The following is a 24,369-nucleotide window of genomic DNA, read 5'->3' as shown; positions in this document are numbered from 1 at the left end:
TTTCTGCGCCCTCCATTTGGCGCCGCTCTCTGCATCAGCGTCGCGCGTCCACCAAGTCTACTTCCTGCGCTCGGTCACTCCCTGGACTGCTATCTAATCTAGGAATGCTGGTGGGAGGAATCTCCGTCAGCTATGGGCCCTGGGAAAGAGGAGCGCGCTCCTCTCCCAGGAGCGACTGCTCTTCCTCAGAATCAGAACTACTCTGGGACTCTATGGGCTCAGTGTCCACCCTGACATCGGGCACCATTTGCGTTCCCCCTTTTTTTGGCCGTAATAGCCTACGTAAATATTTATGTAGGCTAAAATGGCGAAAAATACAGAACGCAAATGGCGGCCGCCGTAGCCACCGCCATTTGCGTACGGGTTGGTTTTTTTTTTAAGCCTGCCGTGATAGGCTACGTAAATACTTAAGAAGCCTATCACGGCCTCCTCAGGGACGCAAAAGGCGTCCCTGCGTTAGCCGTGATAGGCTATGTATGTATTTACATAGCCTATCACGGCCATGAAGAAGAAGCGAATGGCGGCCGCAGGGTGGCTGCCATTCGCAAGTCGGTGCCGACAGGAGCAGGTAAGTGCTCCGTTTCACGCGACTTTCATGGGTTGGGGAGGCGGGGGCTTCGTCCCACCCGACTTTCGTGGGTTGGGGGAGGCGGGGGCTTCGTTCCACGATGGATTTCGGGGGCCAAATGCACTTGCATTCGGCCTCACCGAGATCTGTCGCGGAATTCTCTGACATCCCTATTTGTGCAAACAAAATGACATGGTTTGATACTGCCTTTGATTTTTCAATGGAAACTAGGCATGACTTACTTTAACTGGATTGGGACCTAAATGTTGTGTCAAATGTTTTAAAATGTTCTTTAACCCACAGATAAGGAAATTGTGTACTGTAGTCTGTTAACCGTTTATTTATTTTATGTAATGGATCAAATTACCTGTTTCCAGTTCTGCTTCATAAATGAATCCTGGATGTTTTTAATGCATTTCCTTTCTTTTCACAGCACTGTCAGTTGGATCAAATGGTGAGATTTACATTTAGATCTTTCTCTTTGTACTCTTACAAAATCTACAAATGTTCTAAAACACAAGGACTAGGATGTTTATACAGTCATAAGCTACCACAATTACAATTTCAAATCAGGCAGCAGGAGCCAAAGATCTTCACTGTTGTATTATGAATACTCCTTAAAGGCAAAGTCCAGCAATAACTGAGCCGACTTCCTTGCATAGCGAGAGTTTCCCTTCTCCTCCTCCCTGCTGCTTGCTTCCCCAGATCTGGTCTCGATGGTCCCCCAATCCTCTAGAGCAAATTTGGGGGACTGCAGGAGGGAGGGGGAATTCGCTCCACCAGTGGTGTCTGCTCCACTGGTGGAAGGACACTGTTGGATACAACCCTACGTAGGCTTAAAGCCTTATCATCCTAAAGCTGGAACCCTATGCATATGAATCAAGAATTCAGTTTTACTGAATTCAAGGAAAGTTACTTTCAGGCTAGCATGTTTAGTGTTGTCTTCATCCATTTGTTAAAATAATACTTTGAACATTAATTTTATGTAATTTTTACATATCACATAACATTCTAATCATAGAAAGATTAGAAATACTGCTATTCTGTCTCATTCAGTGATATGTTATTTCTAGAAACACGACTGGTATGATCCCTCCTGTTATGCTAATGCAGCTCCCAGAGTTGTGCACGTGGAAGGGGATTTCCACAGGGCATAATGATTCATTTCTCCCCACCCACCCATCTTTCCTTGGACATGATTCCTTGTATCCAACCACTCTCTCCCTTCCCATAGGCCCCAACACACAGGCTGTGTGTGCTATGCATGCTGGAGGGGATGGATCATGGCCAACGATGATTATAAATTACTTTCTGTACAAGGCTTGATTACACTAATTGTCTGGTTTCCGTCGCTTCCTTGAGCAGAATATCTTCGAAGCGTATCTTTGCCTGTGCCTGTTCTCGTGGAAGATGCAAGCAGTAGCAGCGAATATGGTTCAGTTTCACCTGACACTGAATTAAAGCTTGACCCATTCTCTTTTAAAATGAGAGCCAAATCCTGTGGAGACAAGGATGCAAAAGGGCTTAGGTCTCTTTTTCTAAGGTAAAGGTCTACATAATGTCCATGTTAGTTTTTGAAAAAAGAAATAACCTATTTTCAGATACATTTTAATTATTTTTAATAGCAGTTTCTAATGTTAAATATCCGCAGCATCCCGGATGAGAATTTTGAGGACCACAGTGCTCCTCCGTCACCTGATGAGAAAGATTCTGGGTTCTTCATGCTCAAAAAGGATAGTGAGCGAAGAGCCACCCTCCATAGAATCCTCACAGAGGACCAGGATAAGGTGGTGAGAAATTTGATGGAAGCCTTAGCTCAGGTAAAGAAATACGTGTGGTATGTTTAGCACAGATTATTTAAAAATAAATACTTGGGCCTGGACGTTGTGATCGCAGCACTAGCCTATAACAAATGGCAAGATTTTGCAGCGCTGCAGTAATATTCTGGTGCATTTGTTTAGGGTCAGTAATTCAGAAGCTATCAGATGATGGTTTGGTGGCTGTTATAGTGGGGGAATATAATTAAATGAGGATACCTTTGCAAGACTGATGCTGTAATCCTACACACACTTACCTGGAAGTAAGTCTCATTGAACTTGGCAGGACTTCTGAGTAGATGTTCATAGGATTGCACTGTAACATGTTATGTGAATTCTGCATAACAAACACTCAAATGCTGAAAATTAAGTATGATCTAATTATCTAAGGCAGAAACATTTTTTTTCCTAAATAATATTTGTCAGAAATAACTGGTTTAAAGAAGATGTAAAAAGTAGAAGCTTAGAAGAGTAAAATACTGTATGGCATACACAAGCCCAACATGAATTCTCCTCAGGTTCCTAGATCTCTAGTAAATGGTGTCTATATGTTTTGGAGCTTTTTTTTTTCAGTCACCAGAACTAGTATTTTAAAATGAAAGCAGAAAGTGAATACTAGAAAGCTAAATTATATAGATTTTATAGAAAGCAAAATCAACATGCCTATCAAAACATGTATTCTTAACATAGTGACAAATGATCCCTTACAAGTTCAGAGACTACAGTTTGATTTAAGAACAGAAATACAAAAACATTTGTGCTCTTTTTGCATATTTTATTTAAATACATACACACACAGGTGCGATATTATATTGTAATAAATTAAACATGAAGACAAAGAATGTGCTTCCAGACAGAGGGCTCTTAGCACTACCAATCAGAAGGCATTGTGGAGCAATTACATCTTTTTCTTTTTCTTTTCCTAATGGATTTTCTGTCGTAAGGAAAAGGATGGAAGAAGTGGTGGGGGAAAACGGGAGGGCTACAAGTGGGAGATGACAACATCTAGACCCCCCCATAAAATTCCATGAATGAGGCACCATAAAAAGCCTTATCTGGAAGCACCTTCAGGCTCTTTTTATTAACCCTGTGTACCCCTAAGTAAAGCAGAGGTCAAAATGAATTGAGGAGTTATATCCAGATAGCCAGACACACAGCTCACTGTAAACTATTCAAAAGACCCATGATGCTTTTTAATGTGCCTTCTTCACACATTCACAGAAAATATATTCACAGAAAATATATTCAAGCTTCTCAGTCTTAGCTGAGAAGTTCAGAGTATAAATTCCAAAGTGTAAATGAGATATGTCATGGATGCAAAAGGCAATGAACTAGAAGCCGTAACAAGTTGAGAGTTTGGTTTTGTAGCTTGTCATGTTCTTTGAGCTGCTCTGCACCTATAGATGCCACCTTTGGCATAGGGAATAGAACTTAAAACTATCCATTTCTAATGCAATCTTATGGAAACAGTCTTATGCTAAATGTTTGCTGCTTCAGTGGATAGTAATGAATTACTTCGTAGTTCGGAAAACTGATAAATTAAAATTAATACTAGTAACTTGGCCCTTTTCTATCACCCCTGTTTCTGCGACTTGTATAATACTTCTCTTTATGCCTAGAATTTTCATAAGAACATAAGAAGAGCCATCCTGTATCAGACCAAAGGTCTATCTAGTCTGGCATCCTCAGGGCAATAGCCTTCTGCTACTTTTGTTTTCCAGCAATCCTTTCTCATCCCATCCTTAATACACCATTATGGAACCCCATCTTTACCCTTGGTCTGCCCTGTGATCAAGGACCATGTCATTTCTCTTCTATATATCATGTAACTGAAAGAACACTGTTGGTGTGTAACGTAATTTAGTATCTAGCAACAGAGGTATTCATAATAGGTAGTTTTCTTGTGGAAGCCCCACTGAAATGTACAAAGGGAAGTTGCACAACATTAGTGCCCTGGGGTGGGGATGGCTGGGGTGTACACTTCATATTTTCACTGTTACCTCATGATTATGCAGATGCAATTAGCTACTCTTTTTGTTCTAACAGGGATCTGAAGAGCCTAAGCTGAAATGGGAACACATCACAACTTTAGTTGCTAGCCTCAGAGAATTTGTAAGGTCAACGGATCGCAAAATCATTGCAAATACACTTTCAAAGCTGAAACTGGAGCTAGACTTTGACAGTCATGGCATCAGCCAGGTTCAGTTGGTACTCTTTGGTTTCCAAGATGCGGTGAGTATACTTTTTCCCCTGCTACTTTGCTTGTTGTTCTAATGTATACACCCATGGACATCCTTTCCTAAATGCATGCCAATAGTATTAAGCAGTAGTTAATCATGAGCCAGTATGGTGTAGCAGTCAGAGTGCTGGACTAGGACTGGGTAGACCCATATTGAAATCCCCACTCAACCATGGAGCTCACTGGGTGACCATGGATCAGTTAGTGGCCTGGTTTGCACGTAATTCTAACCCATGGTATGGGTTGTTGATTTCTGGGTTGTCGTGATGTGTGAACATGGTCACGCTAACAAACCATGGTTTGTTAAACATGAACAACCCAGAAAGAGATCCCATTGTTTGTTTTTGGGTTGTGAGTTTTGGGTTGTTTAAACCATGGATTGTTGCTACGTGTGAAGCCAGAACCATAGGATGTTCATGGGTTATTTTGCCAGGCTACAGAGGCAAGAGTGGTAAACAAACTAACCAGCTACTCTGCATCCCAGTACTGCAGTGCTGCAAAGGAATTTGGGATACAGGGAGAAGGAGGAGGGAAACAAACTAGAGAAAAGAAACCAGTTTGTTTGATTGTATGCAGTCAATCCAAATCAATCAACCCAAATCCTGGATAGGACAACAAACCATGGGTTAAATACCGTCTCTCAGTCTAAGCTACCCCACAGCGTTGTTGTCAGAATAAAAAGGAAAAATAATATATACTTCCTTGAACTCCTTGGAGAAAAGATGGGATATAAATAATGTTGTTGTTTCTTGTTCTTGACTTCGTGTTCACTGTCCTAGATTTCAAACTGGGAAGCATTTATTGACAGATTGTGAATAGTGTGAGAAACAATCTCTTTATAAACTTATATCAACCTTTCTCCACAAAAGAATGTTGACTTCAGATGAGACATGTTCTGAGTTGTTTTGTTTTTTTAGTATGGATGGATGAAGGTAGCAGTCCACATTTCTGCTCAACCACGGCATTTGTTCCGTTGCCTTCTGGTGAGCATGACGACCTCCGCCTTCTTCCCAGTCTTTGAGCTGGAGAGGTAGGAGGGTGTCATTCCCCTCTCTAGCCCCAAGTTTGGGAGGAAGGCTAGGGCTTGTTTTGCTGGTGTGCTGCCAAGGCTGATAGTTAAGGACACATTTGTTTTCTGATGCTATTTTTATTTAGATGTTACTCTAATAGAAAATGAAAATATCAAAACTGAGTCTAACAGTGTTTCCTTGTTAAGCAGTTGAGCATTCTACTCTGTTCACAATTTAGGCTGCTATTATATCAGAAGGTTTTGTTGTTCCAGTTAGTAGAAAGGGTAAACTAAGTGAATCCAAATGTATGTTACATCTAACTTTCAGAAATAAGTTGTCCCGTTTTCACATCCAAATAATGCAGATCTTTTGGTCTCTGATAATGAACAGATTGTTAGGGGGTGGAGGGAGAAGAGCACTACATATCCAGATTCAATTCTCTATCTGATTCTAGGGAGTTTTCCACCAAAGCTGCATGTAATTTTTTTTAAAAATACTGTTCTAATTCCAGTGTCTCTTTCCAGGTGAATAAAGTTCTAAGAACCCACAATATCAAGCCACATTGGATGTTTGCACTAGACAGCATAATTCGCAAAGCTGTGCAGACAGCTATTACTATTCTGGTTCCAGGTGAGATGTTCATCACTCATTGAAATGGCTCTGTTAGACTATGATTCTAAGCACACTTAACATGGAAATCACAATAAATATGTTGGTGGGTTTCATTACATACCTGCAGTATGTCCCTACTACAATTGTAATGTCTGAAGCAGCTGTCCAATTTTTTTCCAGCTGCAGCCAGTTGCTTCTCACCCTATATATATACTATTGAATGTACACTCCAATTTTTCTTAAGTATGGACTGTTGCTCAAAGTTTTAGTAAATGCATATTGAGGGTTAATTCACATATAACAAATCAATTAACTCCCTTTTTGGCACATAATATTAACTCCTTAAGCTCTTTCTAAATGCACAATGATGAATCGCTTATAAATTACCTACAATTGTCTAAGCACCATACAGAGATTAAAAGGTAAATCAGTCCCTGCCTGCAGGCCTGTGATATAATAGACAAAATACAAAAATAAAAAGAGGGAAAAGAAACACAAGCAAATTCAGCCATAAGTTACAGAATTCAATGAAAAGTGGTAGGAATTGTGCAGCTTGGTCTGGATGGATTTGTTAAGTGCTTGAAAAATGCAACTCAGGTCAGATGCATGAAAAATGAAAAGCCTGAAGCACGGAGTAAAGACGAAAAGCATTTGCTGAATGAAAAGTGCTCCAGCTCAGTGATTAGGAAAGAGCTTTAGAGATTATTTTTGAAAAATCCTGAAAGCCTTCCATTCCACGTTCAGCTGCAATGACAGTTTACGAGACACAAGACTGTATTGCTTGATGGATATAATGCAAATCCTAGCACTCAAACCAACTTCAGTGGCTGTATGTAATATGGAGGTTGCGTTAAATCTCTTGCAACTATCAGCCTCTTTTCAAATTGCAAAAAGCACAAAACTGCCAATCCTGCTGCATATAAAGGAACTGTTTCCAGCTAGTCATCAAAACAATCTTGTAAAGCATGACACAGAGCTGGCTTGGCAGGCTTATCTGGGGAGACAATTACATAAGGAAGTATGTATATATAAATGATGATGATGATGATGCCACTACCAAGAAGACCCTATTCCTTTTAGCCACCTGCCTCACCTCTGAAGGCAGGGACACCCTAAGAAGGCCTCTTTAGATAATCTTGGAGAGAAAGCAAGAGCATAATATCTGTTGCATGGAAAGAGTCTGGTAGGAGGAATTTCTAGAGGGGTCGGTGTGTTAGTCTGTTGCAGCAAGAACAACAAAGAGTCTTGTGGCACCTTAGAATCTAAGAAATTTATTATGGCATAAGCTAAAAATAAGATCATCTTATGGGGTGAAAGCTGCTGCTCAGTGGTAGACATGTTTTTCATGGGGAAGTACTGTAGCTAAGTGGTAGAGCACCTGCTTTGTGTGCTGAAGGTCTCAGCTTCATTCCCTGGTTTGAGTAGGTATAAGGCAGATTCCTAGATTCAGTCATCAGCATTTTCAGTTAAAAAGGATCACAGGTAAGAGGGCTGGAGAGAATTGCTGCCAGTTGCGATAGGTCAGGGGTGGGGGATGTGTGGCCCTACATATTTGTTGAACTCCAACTCCCATCAGCTCCAGCCAGTATGGCCAGATGGTTGGGGATAATGGGAGTTGTAGTCCAATAGCATCTGTAGGGAGAGCACAGGCTCCTTATTCCTGCAATACCCCTGGAGCTAGTTATTGCTGCTAGTCAGTGTTGACAGTACTGGACTAGGTGGACCATTAATCTCATTAAGTATAAGGAAGTACACTGCCCTGGCTACTTCTGGATGCTAAAGTACTCTGACATGGCTGTTGATTAGTCCAGTTGGCATTGTTTCTGCTGGAAGCTGCTACCTGACCAGCTGAGTGCAGCTATTAGCTTTGCATAGGTCTGGCCTTGTCCCTTCTTGATGCACCACTAGCAAGGTTTCTGAGTTAAAAGTTCTATCATAGATTCCTCCTGGGATGGGCACCTAATTTAGCAGCTTGATTTCTTCTTTGTTCCCAGTGTGTCAGATCTGCAAGGTTATCTCTTAGAGCTCATCACATTTGTCTCCAATTTCATTGTTCTGATCATTCACAACATAAGAACATAAAAAGCCATACTGGATCAGAGCAAGGGTCCATCTAGTCCAGCATTCTGTTCACACAGTGGTCAACCAGCTTCCCCCAGGAAACCAACAAGCAGGACAGGAGTGCAACAGCACCCATCCATGTTCTCCAGCAACTGGTGTACATAGGCATATTGCCTCTGATATTGGAGGTAGCATATAGCCATCATGCCTTTATCCTCCATGAATTTCCCTAACCCCTTTTAAAGCCATCCAAATTGATGGCCATCACTATATCTTGTGGAAGTGAATTCCATAGTTTAACTATGCGCTGTGTGAAGAAGTACTTCCTCTTATCTGTCCTGAATCTCCCACCAATCAGCTTCATAGGATGATGCCAGGTTCTAGTATTACGAGAGAGAGAGAGAGAGAGAGAGAGAGAAATGTCTCCTTATCCACTTTCTCCACAACCAATCTTGTCTGCAATAGAACTGAGGACGCACTTCAGTTTAGCATCTGAGAGTGATACAGCAGATCAGGATGACATTGAAGGTGAAGAGGAACATGAACAGCAGCCTGCAAACCCAACAATTCAACAAGACAAGCATCCTTGCCTTGTACTGGATGATGCTATCGCTACCTCAGGAGTGAGCACCCTCAGTTCTACTGTATCCCATGAATCCCAGGCTGGGCAGAGATCCCTCAATGTTCAACTTGGAAGGCTAAAATTGGAAACAAATAGGTAAGTCTAGGTATCTGAAGACCTGGCATTGATTCCCTATTACATTTACAAAGCTGTACTAACATTTTCAAATATACACATTCCTAAAATACACACATTTTAAAATACACACAAGCTGTACCAATATTTTAAAATATATACACATGTGGGCATTTTCAGTGATTTGACCACAAGTAGCCATTTGCAATGCCAGATAAATTTCAGTCCAGCGAAGCATGCAAAGCCCTTTTTAAAAAGTCACAATTCCACCGATCAGCTGTACAGTGTAAAAAGGGGAGCAGGGAGACTGAACCCGCCCCCCTACACCTTGAGAGACAATTGCCAGGACTTTGATTTAAAAGAAAATAAGACCTGTTCAATTCAAGAGGGGAACCATGCACACAGTATCCAGTTGTGGATGCAGTTCTCTGTCTGGCTACGATATATGTGTAGCACCCTGCTTCCACGCGACTGGACGTCTAGCTGAATGGATGTCATAGAGGAGGGGCCGTAGCTCAGTGGCAGAGCAGCTGTTTTGCACGCAGAAGGTCCCGAGTTCGATCCCCAGCGTCTCCAGGTAGTGCAGGAAAAAGCCCTGCCTGAAATCCTGGAGAGGCATTGCTGCTCGTCAGTGCTGACAGTGCCGGGCTAGATGAACCAATGGTCTCACTCAGTGTAAGGCCGCTTCCTGTGTCCTAATTGAGGCAAGAGCTTAAAGCAAGGATCTTGAACCTCTTTCAGCCTCAGGGCCGAATTCAATTTTGGAGATGCTCTGGGGGGCTGCACTCCAGTGTCGGGTGGGGCTGAAGGCAAAAGGGAGTAGGGCCAAAGAGGTGGAGGGCAGGGGAAGGGAGCGTGGCCCTCTGCGGAACCCCAGAGTGCCAGATTAGTAGCCTAGGTGGGCCGGATGTGTCCTGCAGGCCTGACATTCAACACCCCTGCATCAAAGCCTATTTTCAAATGTTATTGGAGTTTGTAACTGCCTCGGGCTGACAAGAGCCTCTTTTAATTACTGCCAACAATTAATTTTCCTAATAGTATGAACAACCGCCGAGTCTTCTCAATGATTCAATCAGCAGGAGCAAATCCAAGATGCTAAACACCTGGATGGCGTGGTTACCAGAACACGTTATTTTAATGGTTTCTGAAATATACTGTAGAAGGCTCTGTCCCTGGAGCTAAGTAATTATAAAATAAACAAGCCGGTACAGCAAATAATGAGAGACAGAGAATGTGAAGTCTTTGATGCTAGATTCCTGATCCAAAACTTTTTTAAGTACTTGTTTTTAAAGTTGGTTTAGTCCCATAAACATTCAGAGAACCAGGTTAGCATAAGTTCTAGAATTTCTGCTTATCTTGATTGGGCTGTAGGAGTTAATGGGTTGTATTCAATGTTAGTCCTACTTAGAGTAGATGCATTGAAATGAATCAGACTTAATTTGACTATCATTGGATACATTATTTACTTCTTTACTGAATTCACTGATAACCTAAATCTGCCATCAGCATTACCTATACAGTATATAAATCTGAAAGGTAGATGTGTGTGTATAGTATATATATATATTCTTTCTGTATACATAGATATATACCTCCACTGTTCAGTGATGCAGAACATAATGCTAAAGCTGAATTTGTGACCCATCTCTTGGTTATGTTGAATGTTGCATGCTGAAATATTCAACGTGGCTGGGAGATGGGAGCGCAATAGTGCCTCCCAATAGTGCTGGGAGCTCAAGAGGGAAGGCAGATTGTAGGAGTTTTTCCTGCAGACAGAGCCACCTCTTCCTTCTGTAGGCAAGTGAGGCAGGCAGGCTAATGGCCTTCTGCTCACCTCCGCAATGCCAGTAGAGGCAGTCTTGACCCTCCTTTTCATAGCAGTAGGGGCTTTGATGAAGGACCTGTATGAAGAGCAATGGGGGGGGATATGTGGGTAGGGAGGATTTTCTGCTTTCTTTTTTGCCCTGTACTGTTTCATCCAAGCCTCAATACCAGAGGCAAGGCTGGTCATTCAGGGTACATCTGATGCTTGCATTGTGTAGTGGCAAACCAGCAGGGAAATCTTCCTCTCTGTGCAGCCTATCAGTGCAGGGAGAGGAGAAAAGAACGGGAAAGCAAGATGGAGAAGGAAGAAGGAAGAGCCAGTTGGTGAAGATCCAATCACCAATCACTTTTCTCATTCCCCTCCACCTAATTTGCTCCAGATACACACTCCCATCATTTAGCATAATTTGCAACTGTATAAAAACTCCGTGTTGTCATTTTTTACCATTCTTTCCTAGCATTTGCTTCACCTAGTATTATACTTTTATTCTAAAGGGCTTGCTGAGGGATCCTTCAATCTAGATGAACAGTTGTAAAGTCTTTGAGTGTAGGGGCACAATCCTATGGCCACTAGTCAGTGGCTAGACAGCCCTCCTATGCTGCCTTGTAGGCAGCACGGCTCTGCCCCACATTCTGTGCTCATAAGAGGAGCACAGAGCAGCAAAAACGGAGCATTCCCGGGGCAGGGCGGATGTGCTGTTCCGACTAGTGGTGTAGTAGTGGCGGGTTGCGGCGAGGCTTCGCTCCGACACTTTTTTGAAGCCAGCCCCCAGCCGGGAAACAGAAAAAAAATCAGTTGGGAGGAGAGGAGAAAGAAGGTGTGTGTGTGTGTGTGCGCGCGCATGCGCGCGCGCGTGCATGGTTCAATCCAGCTGTGTGTGTGGACGTTTCTGTTGCGGGATGGGAGAGATGTAAAGAAGGAGCTTAGGGAAGGCTAATGGGTAATGTTGGGGCGCTAAGGGAGTGTGCAAGGGGGCTGTTTAAATGAGAAGGGATCTGTCCAGGAAGACTGAGTTGAGCAGGTGAAGCTTCCATAGAGTATCGTATTTTGAAAACCTAAAATGTTCATGCCCCTTCATGGATCACTGCCTTGTTGTGGCGAAGGGGCTTGCATAACAAAGTGAAGCCATAAGCTATGCCGTGCAGGGCCACCCACGATGGACAGGTCATGGCAGAGAGTTCTGACAAAATGTGGTCCACTGGAGAAGGAAATGGCAACCCACTCCAGTATTCTTGCCAAGAAAACCCCATGGAACGTATCACAAGATTAAAAGATATGACGCCGGAAGATGAGCCCCTCAGGTCGGAAGGTGTCCAATATACTACTGGGGAAGAGCAGAGGGTATTTCCAAGTAGCGCCAGAAAGAGTGAAGCGGCTGGGCCAAAGCCAAAAGGACACTCAGCTGTGGATGTGTCTGGTGGTGAAAAGAAAGTCCGATGCTGTAAAGAACAATATTGTTTAGGAACCTGGAATGTAAGATCAATGAATCAAGGTAAGCTGGAGGTAGTCAAACATGAGATGGCAAGACTGAACATCGACATCTTGGGAATCAGCGAACTAAAATGGACAGGCATGGGCGAATTTAATTCAGGTGACCATCATATCTACTACTGTGGGCAAGAATCCCTTAGAAGAAATGGAGTAGCACTCATAGTCAACAAAAGGGTGGGAAAAGCAGTACTGGGGTACATTCTCAAAAACGATAGAATGATCTCAGTACGAATCCAAGGCAAACCATTCAACATCACAGTAATTCAAGACTATGCCCCAACCACTGAGGCCGAAGAAGCTGAGGTTGATCGGTTCTATGAAGACCTACAACACCTTCTAGAACTAACACCAAAAAAAGATGTCCTCTTCATCATAGGGGATTGGAATGCTAAAGTAGGAAGTCAAGAATCACCGGGATAACAGGCAGGCATGGCCTTGGTGTACAAAATGAAGCAGGACAAAGGCTAATAGAGTTTTGCCAAGAGAACACTCTGATCATAGCAAACACTCTTTTCCAACAGCACAAGAGGCGACTCTACACATGGACGTCACCAGATGGTCAATATCGAAATCAGATTGATTATGTCCTTTGCAGCCAAAGATGGAGAAGCTCCATACAGTCAGTAAAAACAAGACCTGGAGCTGACTGTGGCTCAGATCATGAGCTGCTTCTTGCAAAATTTTGGCTGAAATTGAAGAACGTAGGGAAAACCACTAAACCATTCAGGTAGGACCTAAATCATATCCCTTATGAATATACAGTGGAGGTGAGGAAGAGATTTCAGGGATTAGACCTGATAGACAGAGTGCCTGAGGAACTATGGACGGAGGTCCGTAACATTGTTCAGGAAGCAGCAACTCAATCCAGTCCAAAGAAAAAGAAATGCAAGAAAGCCAAGTGGCTGTCTGAGGAGGCTTTACAAGTAGCTGACGAAAGAAGGGAAGCGAAAAGCAAGGGAGAAAGGGGAAGATATATTCAACTGAATGCAGAGTTCCAGAGAATAGCAAGGAGAGACAAGAAGACCTTCTTAAATGAACAATGCAAAGAAATCGAGGAAAACAACAGAATGGGAAAGACTAGAGATCTCTTTAAGAAAATCGGAGATCTCAAGGGAACGTTTTATGCAAAGACAGGCATGATAAAGGACAAAGAAGGCAGGGACCTAACAGAAGCAGATGAGATTAAGAAGAGGTGGAAAGAATACACAGAAGAACTATACAGGAAAGATCTGAATGTCCCTGATAGCCATGATAGTGCAGTCACTGAACTTGAGCAGGTCATCCTCAAGAGTGAAGTCAAGTGGGCCTTAGGAAGCATTAGTAACATCAAAGCTAGCGGAGATGACAGTATTCCAGCTGAGCTATTTAAAATCCTAAAAGATGATGCTGTTAAAGTGGTGAATTCAGTATGCCAACAAATTTGGAACACTCAACAGTGGCCACAAGTCTGGAAAAGGTCAGTTTACATTCCAATTCCAAAGAAGGGCAACGCCAAAGAGTGTTCAAACTACCACACAATTGCGCTCATTTCACATGCCAGCAAGGTGATGCTCAAAATCCTACAAGCTAGGCTTCAGCACTATGCGAACCGAGAACTACCGGAAGTACAAGCTGGGTTTCAAAGAGGCAGAGGAACTAGAGATCAAATTGCCAACATTCGCTGGATCATGGAGAAAGCAAGAGAATTCCAGAAAAATGTCTATTTCTGCTTCATTGACTACGCTAAAGCCTTTGATTGTGTGGATCACAACAAATTGTGGCAAATTCTTAAAGTGATGGGAGTACCAGACCACCTTACCTGTCTCCTGAGAAACCTGTATGAGGGTCAAGAAGCAACAGTAAGAACCAGACATGGAACAACCGATTGGTTCAAAATTGGGAAAGGAGTACGACAAGGCTGCATATTTTCGCCCTGCTTATTTAACTTATATGCAGAGTACATAATGAGAAACGCTGGGTTGGATAAATCACAGGTCGGAATTAAGATTGCCGGGAGAATTATCAACAACCTCCGATATGCAGATGACACCACCCTAATGGCAGAAAGTGAAGAGGATCTCAAGAGCCTCTTGTTGAGGGTGAAAGAGGAGAGTGCAAAAGCTGGTTTGAAATTCCACATTAAAAAAACTAAGATCATGGCATCTGGTGCCATCACTTCCTGGCATATAGAAGGGGAAGAAATGGAAGCCGTGACAGATTTTCTTTCTTGGGCTCCAAGATCACCGCAGACAGTGACTGTAGCCATGAAATTAAAAGAAGCTTGCTCCTTGGGAGGAAAGCTATGGCAAACCTAGACAGCATAGTAAGAAGCAGAGACATCACCTTGCCGACAAAGGTCTGTATAATTAAAGCTATGGTTTTCCCAGTAGTAACATATGGCTGTGAGAGCTGGACTGTAAGGAAGGCTGAGCACTGAAGAATTGATGCTTTCGAACTGTGGTGTTGGAGAAGACTCTTACGAGTCTCCTGGACTGCAAGGAGGTCAAATCAGTCAATCCTAAAGGAAATCAACCCTGAGTGCTCATTGGAAGGACAGATACTGAAACTGAAGCTCCAATATTTTGGCCACCTAATGCGAAGAGAAAACTCTCTGGAAAAGACCCTGATGCTGGGAAAGACTGAAGGCAAAAGGAGAAGGGGACAGCAGAGGATGAGATGGCTAGATAGCATCACTGATGCAATGAATATGGACTTGAGCATGCTCTGGGAGAGAGCGCAGGACAGGAAGGCCTGGCATGCTATGGTCCATGGGCTCACGAAGAGTCGGACACGACTGAACGACTGAACAACAACAACAAAATGTTCGTGTGTTTGAGTGTGTGAGTGAAAAAGATTTTAACACCCCTGCATTTTTTCTGAGACATCCAATTGAAATACCACTGCCTTACTCTCAGATGCACTGTTTTTGGATCCCAGTTGAAGGCGGTATATCTTACAAGGTTGTACAATCTTAGAAGGGGCGTGGCTGTGAGGGGATGTGGCTGTGACCATCACGAAGGGACCCTGCACTTCTGAATTTGCCACTATGCCACTGGTTCTGACTCTTCCTATGTGTCGTCCGGCATCTGCCCCCTGCTCCGTCTTCCCGTGGCTAGACAGCCAAAATTGGTTGCCAAGCCATGAATGCAGGGCGGCTGATGTGCGGAGGGGAAGATCCCCTCCATGCTGCTCCTGCCCTGCGTCGGATAGGCGGTTGCCTCCAAGTTCGGAGGCAGCCACCTATCCCAATAGGATTGCACCCTAAGACATTTTCTGTTGTGATCCTTATCCTTTGGAATTGGATCTCTTTGAGATCTGTCTTAGGCTGTCATTACACATAATTAGACCACGCTGTTAAAGATTCTTGTTTAGGCAGGCTGTACAGCTTGCCCTTTAGTAATGATTGCAAGTAAATCTAGGAGAGTTCTTAGCATATTTTTTCTGTCTCTAAATTTTTAATCAATGTGATTTGATAAGGATTTTATTGTGTCCCACTCAGAATTTTATATGCAGGATAGAAATTATTTACTTAAATACATGTAATTCCCATAGGCTTTGATGGAACTTCAGAAATAAGCACAGTAAGTGCCTCTTGTGTCTGCAGTACACATAATCTCTCCTTGACAAGCTGTAGAAGCTTGTATTAGTCTTGTTTGTTGTTGAAGGAATGAAAAGATATTGACATATTTGGGGGGAACTGCTAATCAGTTATGCTTTCTGCTTCTCAGTAATGTTAGTAGGCTCTTAGCACGTAGTGAAATTTTACTTTCTCTTTTTATTTTCTCTAACAGACTACTAGAAGAGCTAGTGCAGAAGGAGAGAGAATTCCAAGCCCTGTTGCATCATGCTATAGAAGAAAAAGAACAGGAGATCAAAAACCTGAAGCTTAGGACTCAACCAATAGGTGCTCCGCTAGAGTCTTCAAAAGCTCAAAGCAGGCAAAGCCTTCCCATGCACCTGAACCCCCTCCCCACTTTTTCTTTTTGGTTACTTCGCCTTCATTATTATAGCCCCTTTTCACATTTTCTAGACAGTTCTTTGAAACAAGAATATGATATACCCATAGCTGTCTCTATTATTTCAGGTACTGTAAAGCTTCAGTAAAGCAAGTATTGTACAAATCGAAACCTTATCTAGAACAAGGAATTATACATTACTGCATTAGTATACATTACTAACTTTTCTTGTTATGGTGTTTTTTTTTGGGGGGGGGAACAAGTTTGATTTTATTTTTCTTATTCACAGAGACCGTTTAACTATATTACCTATTAGGAAAGGACTGATATTTCAAATCACAGTTTTTTCTAAGGAACATCCACACTTGCACGCACATACATGTTCCTATAAAAGCTTGACTTAGCTAAGAGAACTTAAGAAGAGCCCTGCTAGATCAGACCAAGGTTCAGCTGCTCCTGCCCCTTTTTCCAACAGTAGCCAGATAAACATCTTCAGAGAACCGGAGCAAGGCATAACAGCAACACCCTTTCCCCGTTGCTTGCCCCTGGCATCATACCCAGCTTTTAAGTGCCCAGAGAATTCTTGCTGGCCACTGATGGAAACAAAATGCTGGACTTTGGTGCGATTCAGTGTGGCAGTTCTTAGGTTGTTATGAGATAATTCCAACAACAAACCTGAGCAAGTCTAATTGAATGCTTTTTGCACATTAGCAATCACTTCCCTACAATTCACAAAGCTATGGCCTTTGTCCTTTACATATGCAAACTAAGATGCATTTGAAGTGTTCTAGCATGCACAGTTTTCAGAAGAGACTCCCTCTGCCAAAACTTTTCCATAGCTAATTGCGGAGTCCTTATTTTCACTTGTTTTCACCTGCAGGTTTTTTTTTTATAATAATTTGTATCAATTTGTACAATAGTGTTTTCTAGCTAGCTGTGTTTTATGCACAGAAGGGCCATGGTTCTTCTAACTGGACTCCTCTGAATCAGTCAGCTGAAGTGATAAAAGCTGCACCTCCATGCAGAGGGTACAGCTCTTCCCCACCTATTTCTTCATCTCGGCTGCAAACCATAATTAGAATAGACCCAGTTCTGAACTTCATAATCCTTATCTGGCACCTCACCCTTGTGTTGCCAGTTACAGGGAACATGGTCTTAAATTCCACATGTAAGAGTCTGAGTGAAGGCTGGACAAATGTATGGTTCTGTGTCAAACATAAACATACACTAACTGACTTGTCTCAAAAAAATTGTTCTAGATATTCCTGGCATGTCTGCCTCTCGCCTTAGCGTCGCTGATGGAGTGGTTGAAGATCCAGATCTTACTAACTGGCTGAGAGTTCATGGTGCTGATGAAGAAACCATAAACAGGGTAGGAAAGCTATTTTGTTAGGTATGTTCTGTTTGTGATTTTGCTAGAGCCCTACGATTCGGTGCCCAAACAGCTAGGACTTATAACTTTTACTTTACCCATAGGTTTGAAGGAATAATGATGAAGTAGCCTGAAGAAAATGTGATAAATACAAAAAGTATAGAAAAGGGTTACTATTTCTGTTCATCCTTCCAGATTTAGAATCAATATAATGTGTTGAAATAAATTATGAGCATGAACATAGGAACATAATAGCCATGTTGGAACAGACCAAGAGTCCATCTAGTCCAGCATTCTGTTCACACATTCTGTTCACAAAGTGGGAAACCCACATGTAGCACTCTCCTCTCATGTTTTCACAAACTGGCACACAGGAATATACTGCCTCTGATACTGAAGCTCACTTACTGGCCAAGTGATCTGACTGGTCCTTTATATAAGGGATGCTGGGGATTGAATCCAGGACCTTCTGCATATGATGTGCTCTTCCATTGAGTTATGGGCCTTCTTTCATGGTTAAGCGTGAAGACCTTCTGCAAAGTAAATTGAGGCCAAAGAATTTTCTCAATATTTTTTCAAAATTATTTATTAATTACATTTATATCCTGACTTTTCCTCCAAGTAGCCCAAGGTGGTGTACAGGATCCTCCTCCTCTCCATTTTATCCTCACATCAACCCTGTGAGGTAGGTTAGGCTGAGAGTCAGTGACTGGCCCAAAGTCAACCAGTGAGTTTTATGGCTGAGTGGGGATTTGAACCCAGGTCTCCCCAGTCCAACATTCCCCACTCTAACTACTACACCATACTGGCACTCTTATGACTCACTCAAGTGATAAGATTACTTATGACTCACTCAGTAATAAAGTTTTTCATAAACTTATTGCAATCCATGAAGCACCTAAACATAAAGAACATAAGAAGAGCAATGCTGGATCAGACCAGATGTCTATCTAGTCCCGCATTATGTTCACACAGTGGCCAACCAGATGTCCACGGCAAGCCCACAATGCAATAGCTACTCCCTCTCATGTTTCCAGCAATTTGCATACAAAGACATTCTGCCCTTGCTACTGGAGGTAAAATATAGCCATCATGACTAGTAGTCATTCATAGCCTTAACAGCCATGAATTTGCCTAATTCCCTTATAAGAACATAAGAAAGCAAACTTATACTTAAAATGTACAAACAATCTAAATGGGTTAGAGCCTGGATTTTTTAAATTGGCTATGGCCCACATTTTTATTATCTAGACCAGCCTTCCACAACCTGATGCCCTCCAGATCTGTTGGACTACAACCCTCATCATTCCCATGGCATTCTGGCTGTGGTGATGGGGGTTGCATTCCAACACATCAGAAGGGCACCTGGTTGGGGAAAGCTAATCTGGAGTGCTAAAGTATTAATAACATACTAATGACAAGCTTACTTCTTGATTTTAAGTATTTCATCTGTATGCTTTGCCCTAGCTCAGCTCTGTCTTATGAAGTGAGATCCAAAGTTCTGTAAAATATCTTGGAAAGCATCCAGAGCATTCTGGTTCTTTTACTTGGCTTGTACGGATATACAGAGTAAAACAAAACTGGAGAACATCCAAAATGATCCAGTGGAATAAAGAGACGGAGTCTCAGGATGTTGAAAAAATATATGTGGTTTTATTCCAAGAGGTAGCCACCTATTTTTTCAACATCCTGAGATGTCATCTCTTTATTCCATTGGACCTTACGGATATATATAAGAATCTGACTGACAACAGAAGACTTAAATGAATTTTAATGATAGTTTGAAAAGCCAAATATATAATTAAATGTTGTGAAGTAGTTTCTCAGATAGATAATGAAATTAAATGAAGCAACTAAAAAAAGAAAAAGAATGACAGCAGTGTAAAAAGGATATAATGAAAATGCATTAAAGAATAAAGGTGATAGCAGAAGGTAAAAATGAGAGAGATTAATAGGGGTGGGGCCGTAGCTCAGTAGGCAGAGCACATGCTTTGCGTGCAGCAGGTCCCAGGTTCAATTCCCAGCAACTTCAGGCAGGGCAGCCTTGGAGAGCTGATGCCAGTCGCTGGGCCGGTTCGCACATTCGCCAGCACACTTAACAAGCCACAGTGGCTTGTTAACCATGCATGTGCTGGTCACATGCCATTCCAATTTGCCTAATTACCATTGCCAGTGCAGCTTACCATGTTATCCAAACCCAGCAAGGGTGGGTTGCTGCTGTGGTTAAGAAATCACCACAGAACCCTAAAACAGCCCACGGCAAAGCAAATTAAGCCAGCAAACACAGCATGGTTAACATGCCACTGTGGCTTGTTAACCATGCTAGTGATGGTGCAAACTCAGTCAGTGTCGACACTAATGGGCTAGATAGACTTGGCCTGACTCGATATAAGGCAATATTGAGTCAGGCCTAGTAATCATATTACTATTCTGTTAAGAAGTGTACAAAATATAGGGAGTACAAACCTGGGGATAGGATAAGTAATGTGACTGTAGCAGTCTCAAAGATGTTCTAGATACCTTTATGATCGTTTTATTTGTGGGGGCATATTGTACAGAATTTTGACTCTGGATCATTTAGGAAGGAACGCTGGAGACTTATCTAATGGGGCATATACATCCATGTGTCTGCTACCACCAAATGAGGTGTGGTGGGTGACTGACCACCAGAGGGCCTTTTCAGTGGTGGCAACCGGGGTGTGGAATGCCCTCAGAGATGCTCACCTGGCACCTACAGTACTTGTGGTCTTTCCAGCACTTGATGAAGACCTTTTTAATTTTTCAAGGTTTTTCAGTCTTAAAATCTTTACACAATCTATAGAAGATCTATGAAATGTAAGCTTTATTATTCATAAGTCGTCTGCTGTTGCTGGCTTCATGTTGTAGTAGATTTATGGTTTTACTTTTATATATAATTATTTTTAACTTCTATTATAAGCTGCCCAGAGAGGTTTTGTCATTGGGCAGCATATAAAGTCATAAATATATAAATAATACATCATTCTGCACAATTAAGAAGGCAATACTGATTCAGACATAAAACGAAAGATGAATTTATAGAATTGTTTTTTTACGGGAAAAAGTCTCCAGAAGGTGAAAGTTGCTGATATTTTTTCTTCCTTCGAAACAAATAGGACCATATGAACAGGGGTAGGTCTCTTCAGGTGGCAGTATCTCTAAACAAACATCCAGAGAGCATATGTTGTTGTTTTTTCATGGGGGAGACAGGCTTCATGACAGCCACATCCTGATTTTCTCTTTGATAAGCACTCTCTCAAGGAGAAAATGTATCAGTCAGTCAAACAAAATATTCCAGAGTGCTTCTCTAATAAACGGTTTTATTTAGCACTTTTTGAGGCATGTCCCACAACGTTTTGGATTTTGATATCTAGAGTTGCCATGTTTTTTTAAAGGAAAAATTATTACTTTTAACCTCAGGATAATTCAGCAAAAAAGAGTTAAGCACACTTAAGACTATTGATTTCAATTATCTGAAGCGTGCTTAACCCTGTCTTGGATTATGGCTGATGACATTTCCCTGTAACAGTTGACCATGTGAATACACGCTGTTAGCTTGTGAACTCCAGAAAAATACCACAACAGTGATAAAATGTAATGTGCCAGAAAAAAATGAAACATTAAACACAAGCATTACATTCCTCTGTAAAAGTTCTGTGTACATTTTAGTACCATTGTTCATGTTTCAAACAAATACATTTTTATTTCATCAAGGATATTATAAAACTTTGGGGGGAATGCCAGAATGATAACTAGTGTCATAACAGCATAACTTTCATCCTAGACTTCTTGTTTTAGTTTTTGGCAGAAGACTACACACTAATGGATGTTCTCCGCTATGTTACTAGAGATGATCTAAAATGCCTTAGACTCAGGTAAGTACTTTTTCAAGATAGCTTCTGGTATTCCTTTTCCCAAAGCACTTATTGTTATTTACATGAAGTAATTACTGACTTTTATTTTAGAGCTTCTCAGACTGACATTATCATTCAGATATTATTAAACACTTTGACTGAGTCCTTATTTATTACCCATTGATACAAATTGTGTTGTTTTTTAAATGTATTTCTTCTTGAAATTATGATAGGTAAAACAAAATTATCATGTATATGTAACCAGTGCATTGTAATTAAGTAGAAGATACACATACAAGCCCATTTGGCACCCAGCTCTCTCCTTACATGAGATGGTTTTATCCTCTGATATTTTGTTAAGTCATACGTAGAATAGAATTAGAAAAGTCCATTAGACAGGCTTGATCAGCAGCGGCATTATCCCATCTTTGGAATCCTTTTACATAAATGTTTGTTTGTTGGTTTCAGTAGGCTAAACCCAATATCGCATGACGTCCGCTGTCTCCTTGTGCCCCCACTCCCACCACACGCCCCCTGCAGCAGGGGGGCTGCAGGAAGGAGGAGGAATCTGCTCTGCTGGCAGATGTCATTCTGTCAGTGGGCAGACACAGTTGGATTCCAACCAGTATAAGGAGAATAATTTACATCACTGTTAACTGGAACCAATTCCAGGGATGCAAGTGAAGAACTGTTAGGGGAAGTTAGTGGAAAATGCATTGCATATCTGAAGTACAAAAATGAGGAGCATTAAACCCTTTGGTATTCTTGATAATTATTTTTGTTGTTGTGGCGGTATACCTACTTACTATAGCTTTAGTAAATCAAGGATATCCATGTATTTCAGCATCAGTGCAGCCTGCATAATGCTCAGTTTTGCTAAGATGTTGCATAATGGTTGCAGTGAGCATTAATAGTATTTATTTATTTCTTGTCTGCCTTCTGCAGTCCTCATGTGTTGTTCTTTTAAAATAAAAATATAGTATCTTACTTACATTCCCTTCCCTTTCTCCTCTCTCCCTAGTCCTGACCGAATGCAGAGTGTATTTTTGCAAATAATGCTTACAAGAGTTTTTATATTTTCCACATCTTTAATTTGTATGTAAAAAGTATGTTGGTATGGAGTACATTCACAATTGAGCCCAGTGAATGTTCCAAGAGTATCTGAGGCTGCTGTGGACCCAATCTGTTCCATATATAGAAGGTTACTGGGAGCCCAACATTAGCACAGGATACAACGTTTAGCATCCCTTATGAAGATCCCCATTGGAATGTTGTAGTTATACAGTGATTGGTAGGAACTAAAATAAATATTCAACAGGTTCTCACAGCCATCCCCAACCTGGTGACCCCCAGATGTTTTGGACTACAACTCCCATCAGCCTCACCCAGCATGGCCAATTATCAGGCATAATGGATATTGTAGACCCAAACATCTGGAGGGCACCTGGGTGGGGAAAGCTGGGTTATCTGAATGAAGGCATTTTGACAGTGGAAAATACATTTGTTGTGAGTAAAATTTGCTGTGATTTTCTTTTACAGAGGTGGGATTTTATGTACACTGTGGAAGGCCATCACTGACTTTCGAGAGAAGCACACCTGACCCTGGAGTAAAGGAATTCCTCCATCTCCACAGAGAACTGGAACTTCCCTGCAGCACGGTGCAGGAGTTCTGTCAAAGAGATGCTGTTGCACTTTAATCCAGTATTTGTTTACTATTGTTAAGAACACTGCAGCTTTCTGGCTGCATCTACTTCTAATGTCCTTGAGAAATCTGTCTACAACATTAAATATTATTGTAGTTTAGATATTTTTATATACAGAATCTGCTTTTCTAAAATGCTGGAACACCTATTACATTTAACAAAACCCAATGTTGATATTATACAGACACATTGTAAGAGTTTATGTGATTGTACATCCCTGAAACAAAGCCAAAATGTGAAATTTTAACTTTTCAGGTGAATATGTGTCACACACAGAGCCTGTGATGGGGCAGGGTGATTTCTGGGACCTGGCCTCTTTTTCTGAGTGTGGACATTAACAGTTCATCTCAGGGTAGCTTTAGATGGAACTCAGAGCTTTCTTGTGGGTGGCTGTGTGAAAGGCTGAGCGGAAGGGCGAGGTTCCTGGTGGTGCAGACAAGGACTTGTGGATGTTGCCATCCCAGTGACTAAAAGTTTTTCTCAAGATCCTTGTGTGTTTCCATACTGTGGGGAGGAATTCATAACAAACTTATTATGTAGAGCATATTTGGTAGCTTTTCCTTCTAGTACGCTGAACATCGCCGTTGGTAGTTACAGTCCTCACTTAATGTTCATACTGTTTTTTGTTTTTAGTAACTTAAATCCTGGTCTACTGTGCATTTGTTTTTTTTAGTGTTGTTTATGTACTACTGAACTGTACCAGTTACATATGCCTGAACTAAATATAGTACCGTTAGCTTGTTCTAAAGCTATCCATTGTGATATACATTTAAGAAATAAAGAATGCACAATGTATCGACCTAATGGCTTGAAATTGTATTGAAAGGTTTGATCTATGATAAACAGGAGGAAATGGAAAAGAATTAAAGGGCCTTGCTATTGAAAATAAGAAACAAAAACATCTGTATCGTCAGAGGTGGGCAATTTCTTTTCTGCCAATGGCCACGTTCCCTTGTGGATGATCTAGCAGGAACCACATGTCAGTAGTGGGTGGAGCCAAAGACTGCAGTGGGTAGGGCCAGAGCCAAAAGCAGAGGGGTCACCCTCTCTTTCTGCCACTCCTTTTTTCTCCCTCCCTCTTCCTTCCCACACAGTGAGCTGCCAGGGAAGGAATAGATCGCCGTAGCCAGAGGGCTTCTGTAATTATGCTGAGGGCCGCAGGTTGCC

The 24,369-nt window shown here is 41.8% G+C and overlaps 1 protein-coding gene across 5 annotated transcripts in view; it reads left to right on the top strand.

The window, feature by feature from the left end:
- The window catches only part of MAP3K5 (mitogen-activated protein kinase kinase kinase 5), a 154,075-nt gene extending 129,961 nt beyond the window's left edge, over positions 1-24,114 (top strand). For 2 of the 5 annotated variants that reach the window (XM_084827627.1, XM_084827629.1), the window contains 10 exons: positions 1,002-1,022; positions 1,934-2,111; positions 2,220-2,388; positions 4,432-4,617; positions 6,159-6,264; positions 8,773-9,025; positions 16,091-16,203; positions 17,515-17,627; positions 21,444-21,520; positions 23,039-24,114. In XM_084827627.1, the coding sequence (XP_084683753.1) occupies positions 1,002-1,022; positions 1,934-2,111; positions 2,220-2,388; positions 4,432-4,617; positions 6,159-6,264; positions 8,773-9,025; positions 16,091-16,203; positions 17,515-17,627; positions 21,444-21,520; positions 23,039-23,099 (1,277 nt within the window). In that variant the 3' untranslated portion in view covers positions 23,100-24,114. Of the gene's footprint in view, positions 1-1,001; positions 1,023-1,933; positions 2,112-2,219; positions 2,389-4,431; positions 4,618-6,158; positions 6,265-8,772; positions 9,026-16,090; positions 16,204-17,514; positions 17,649-21,443; positions 21,521-23,038 lie in introns of all 5 variants that reach the window. The other 3 variants (XR_014786701.1, XR_014786700.1, XM_084827628.1) reach the window with 3 other exon arrangements.
- Positions 24,115-24,369: the final 255 nt, after the last annotated feature.

Source organism: Heloderma suspectum, chromosome 1, assembly GCF_057233095.1.
Source record: "Heloderma suspectum isolate Gila_16-S chromosome 1, 16-S_ref, whole genome shotgun sequence".
Classification (NCBI taxonomy): domain Eukaryota; kingdom Metazoa; phylum Chordata; class Lepidosauria; order Squamata; family Helodermatidae; genus Heloderma; species Heloderma suspectum.
The sequence above is the reverse complement of the archived record's forward strand: the minus strand, read 5'-3'. Positions and strand labels throughout refer to the sequence as shown.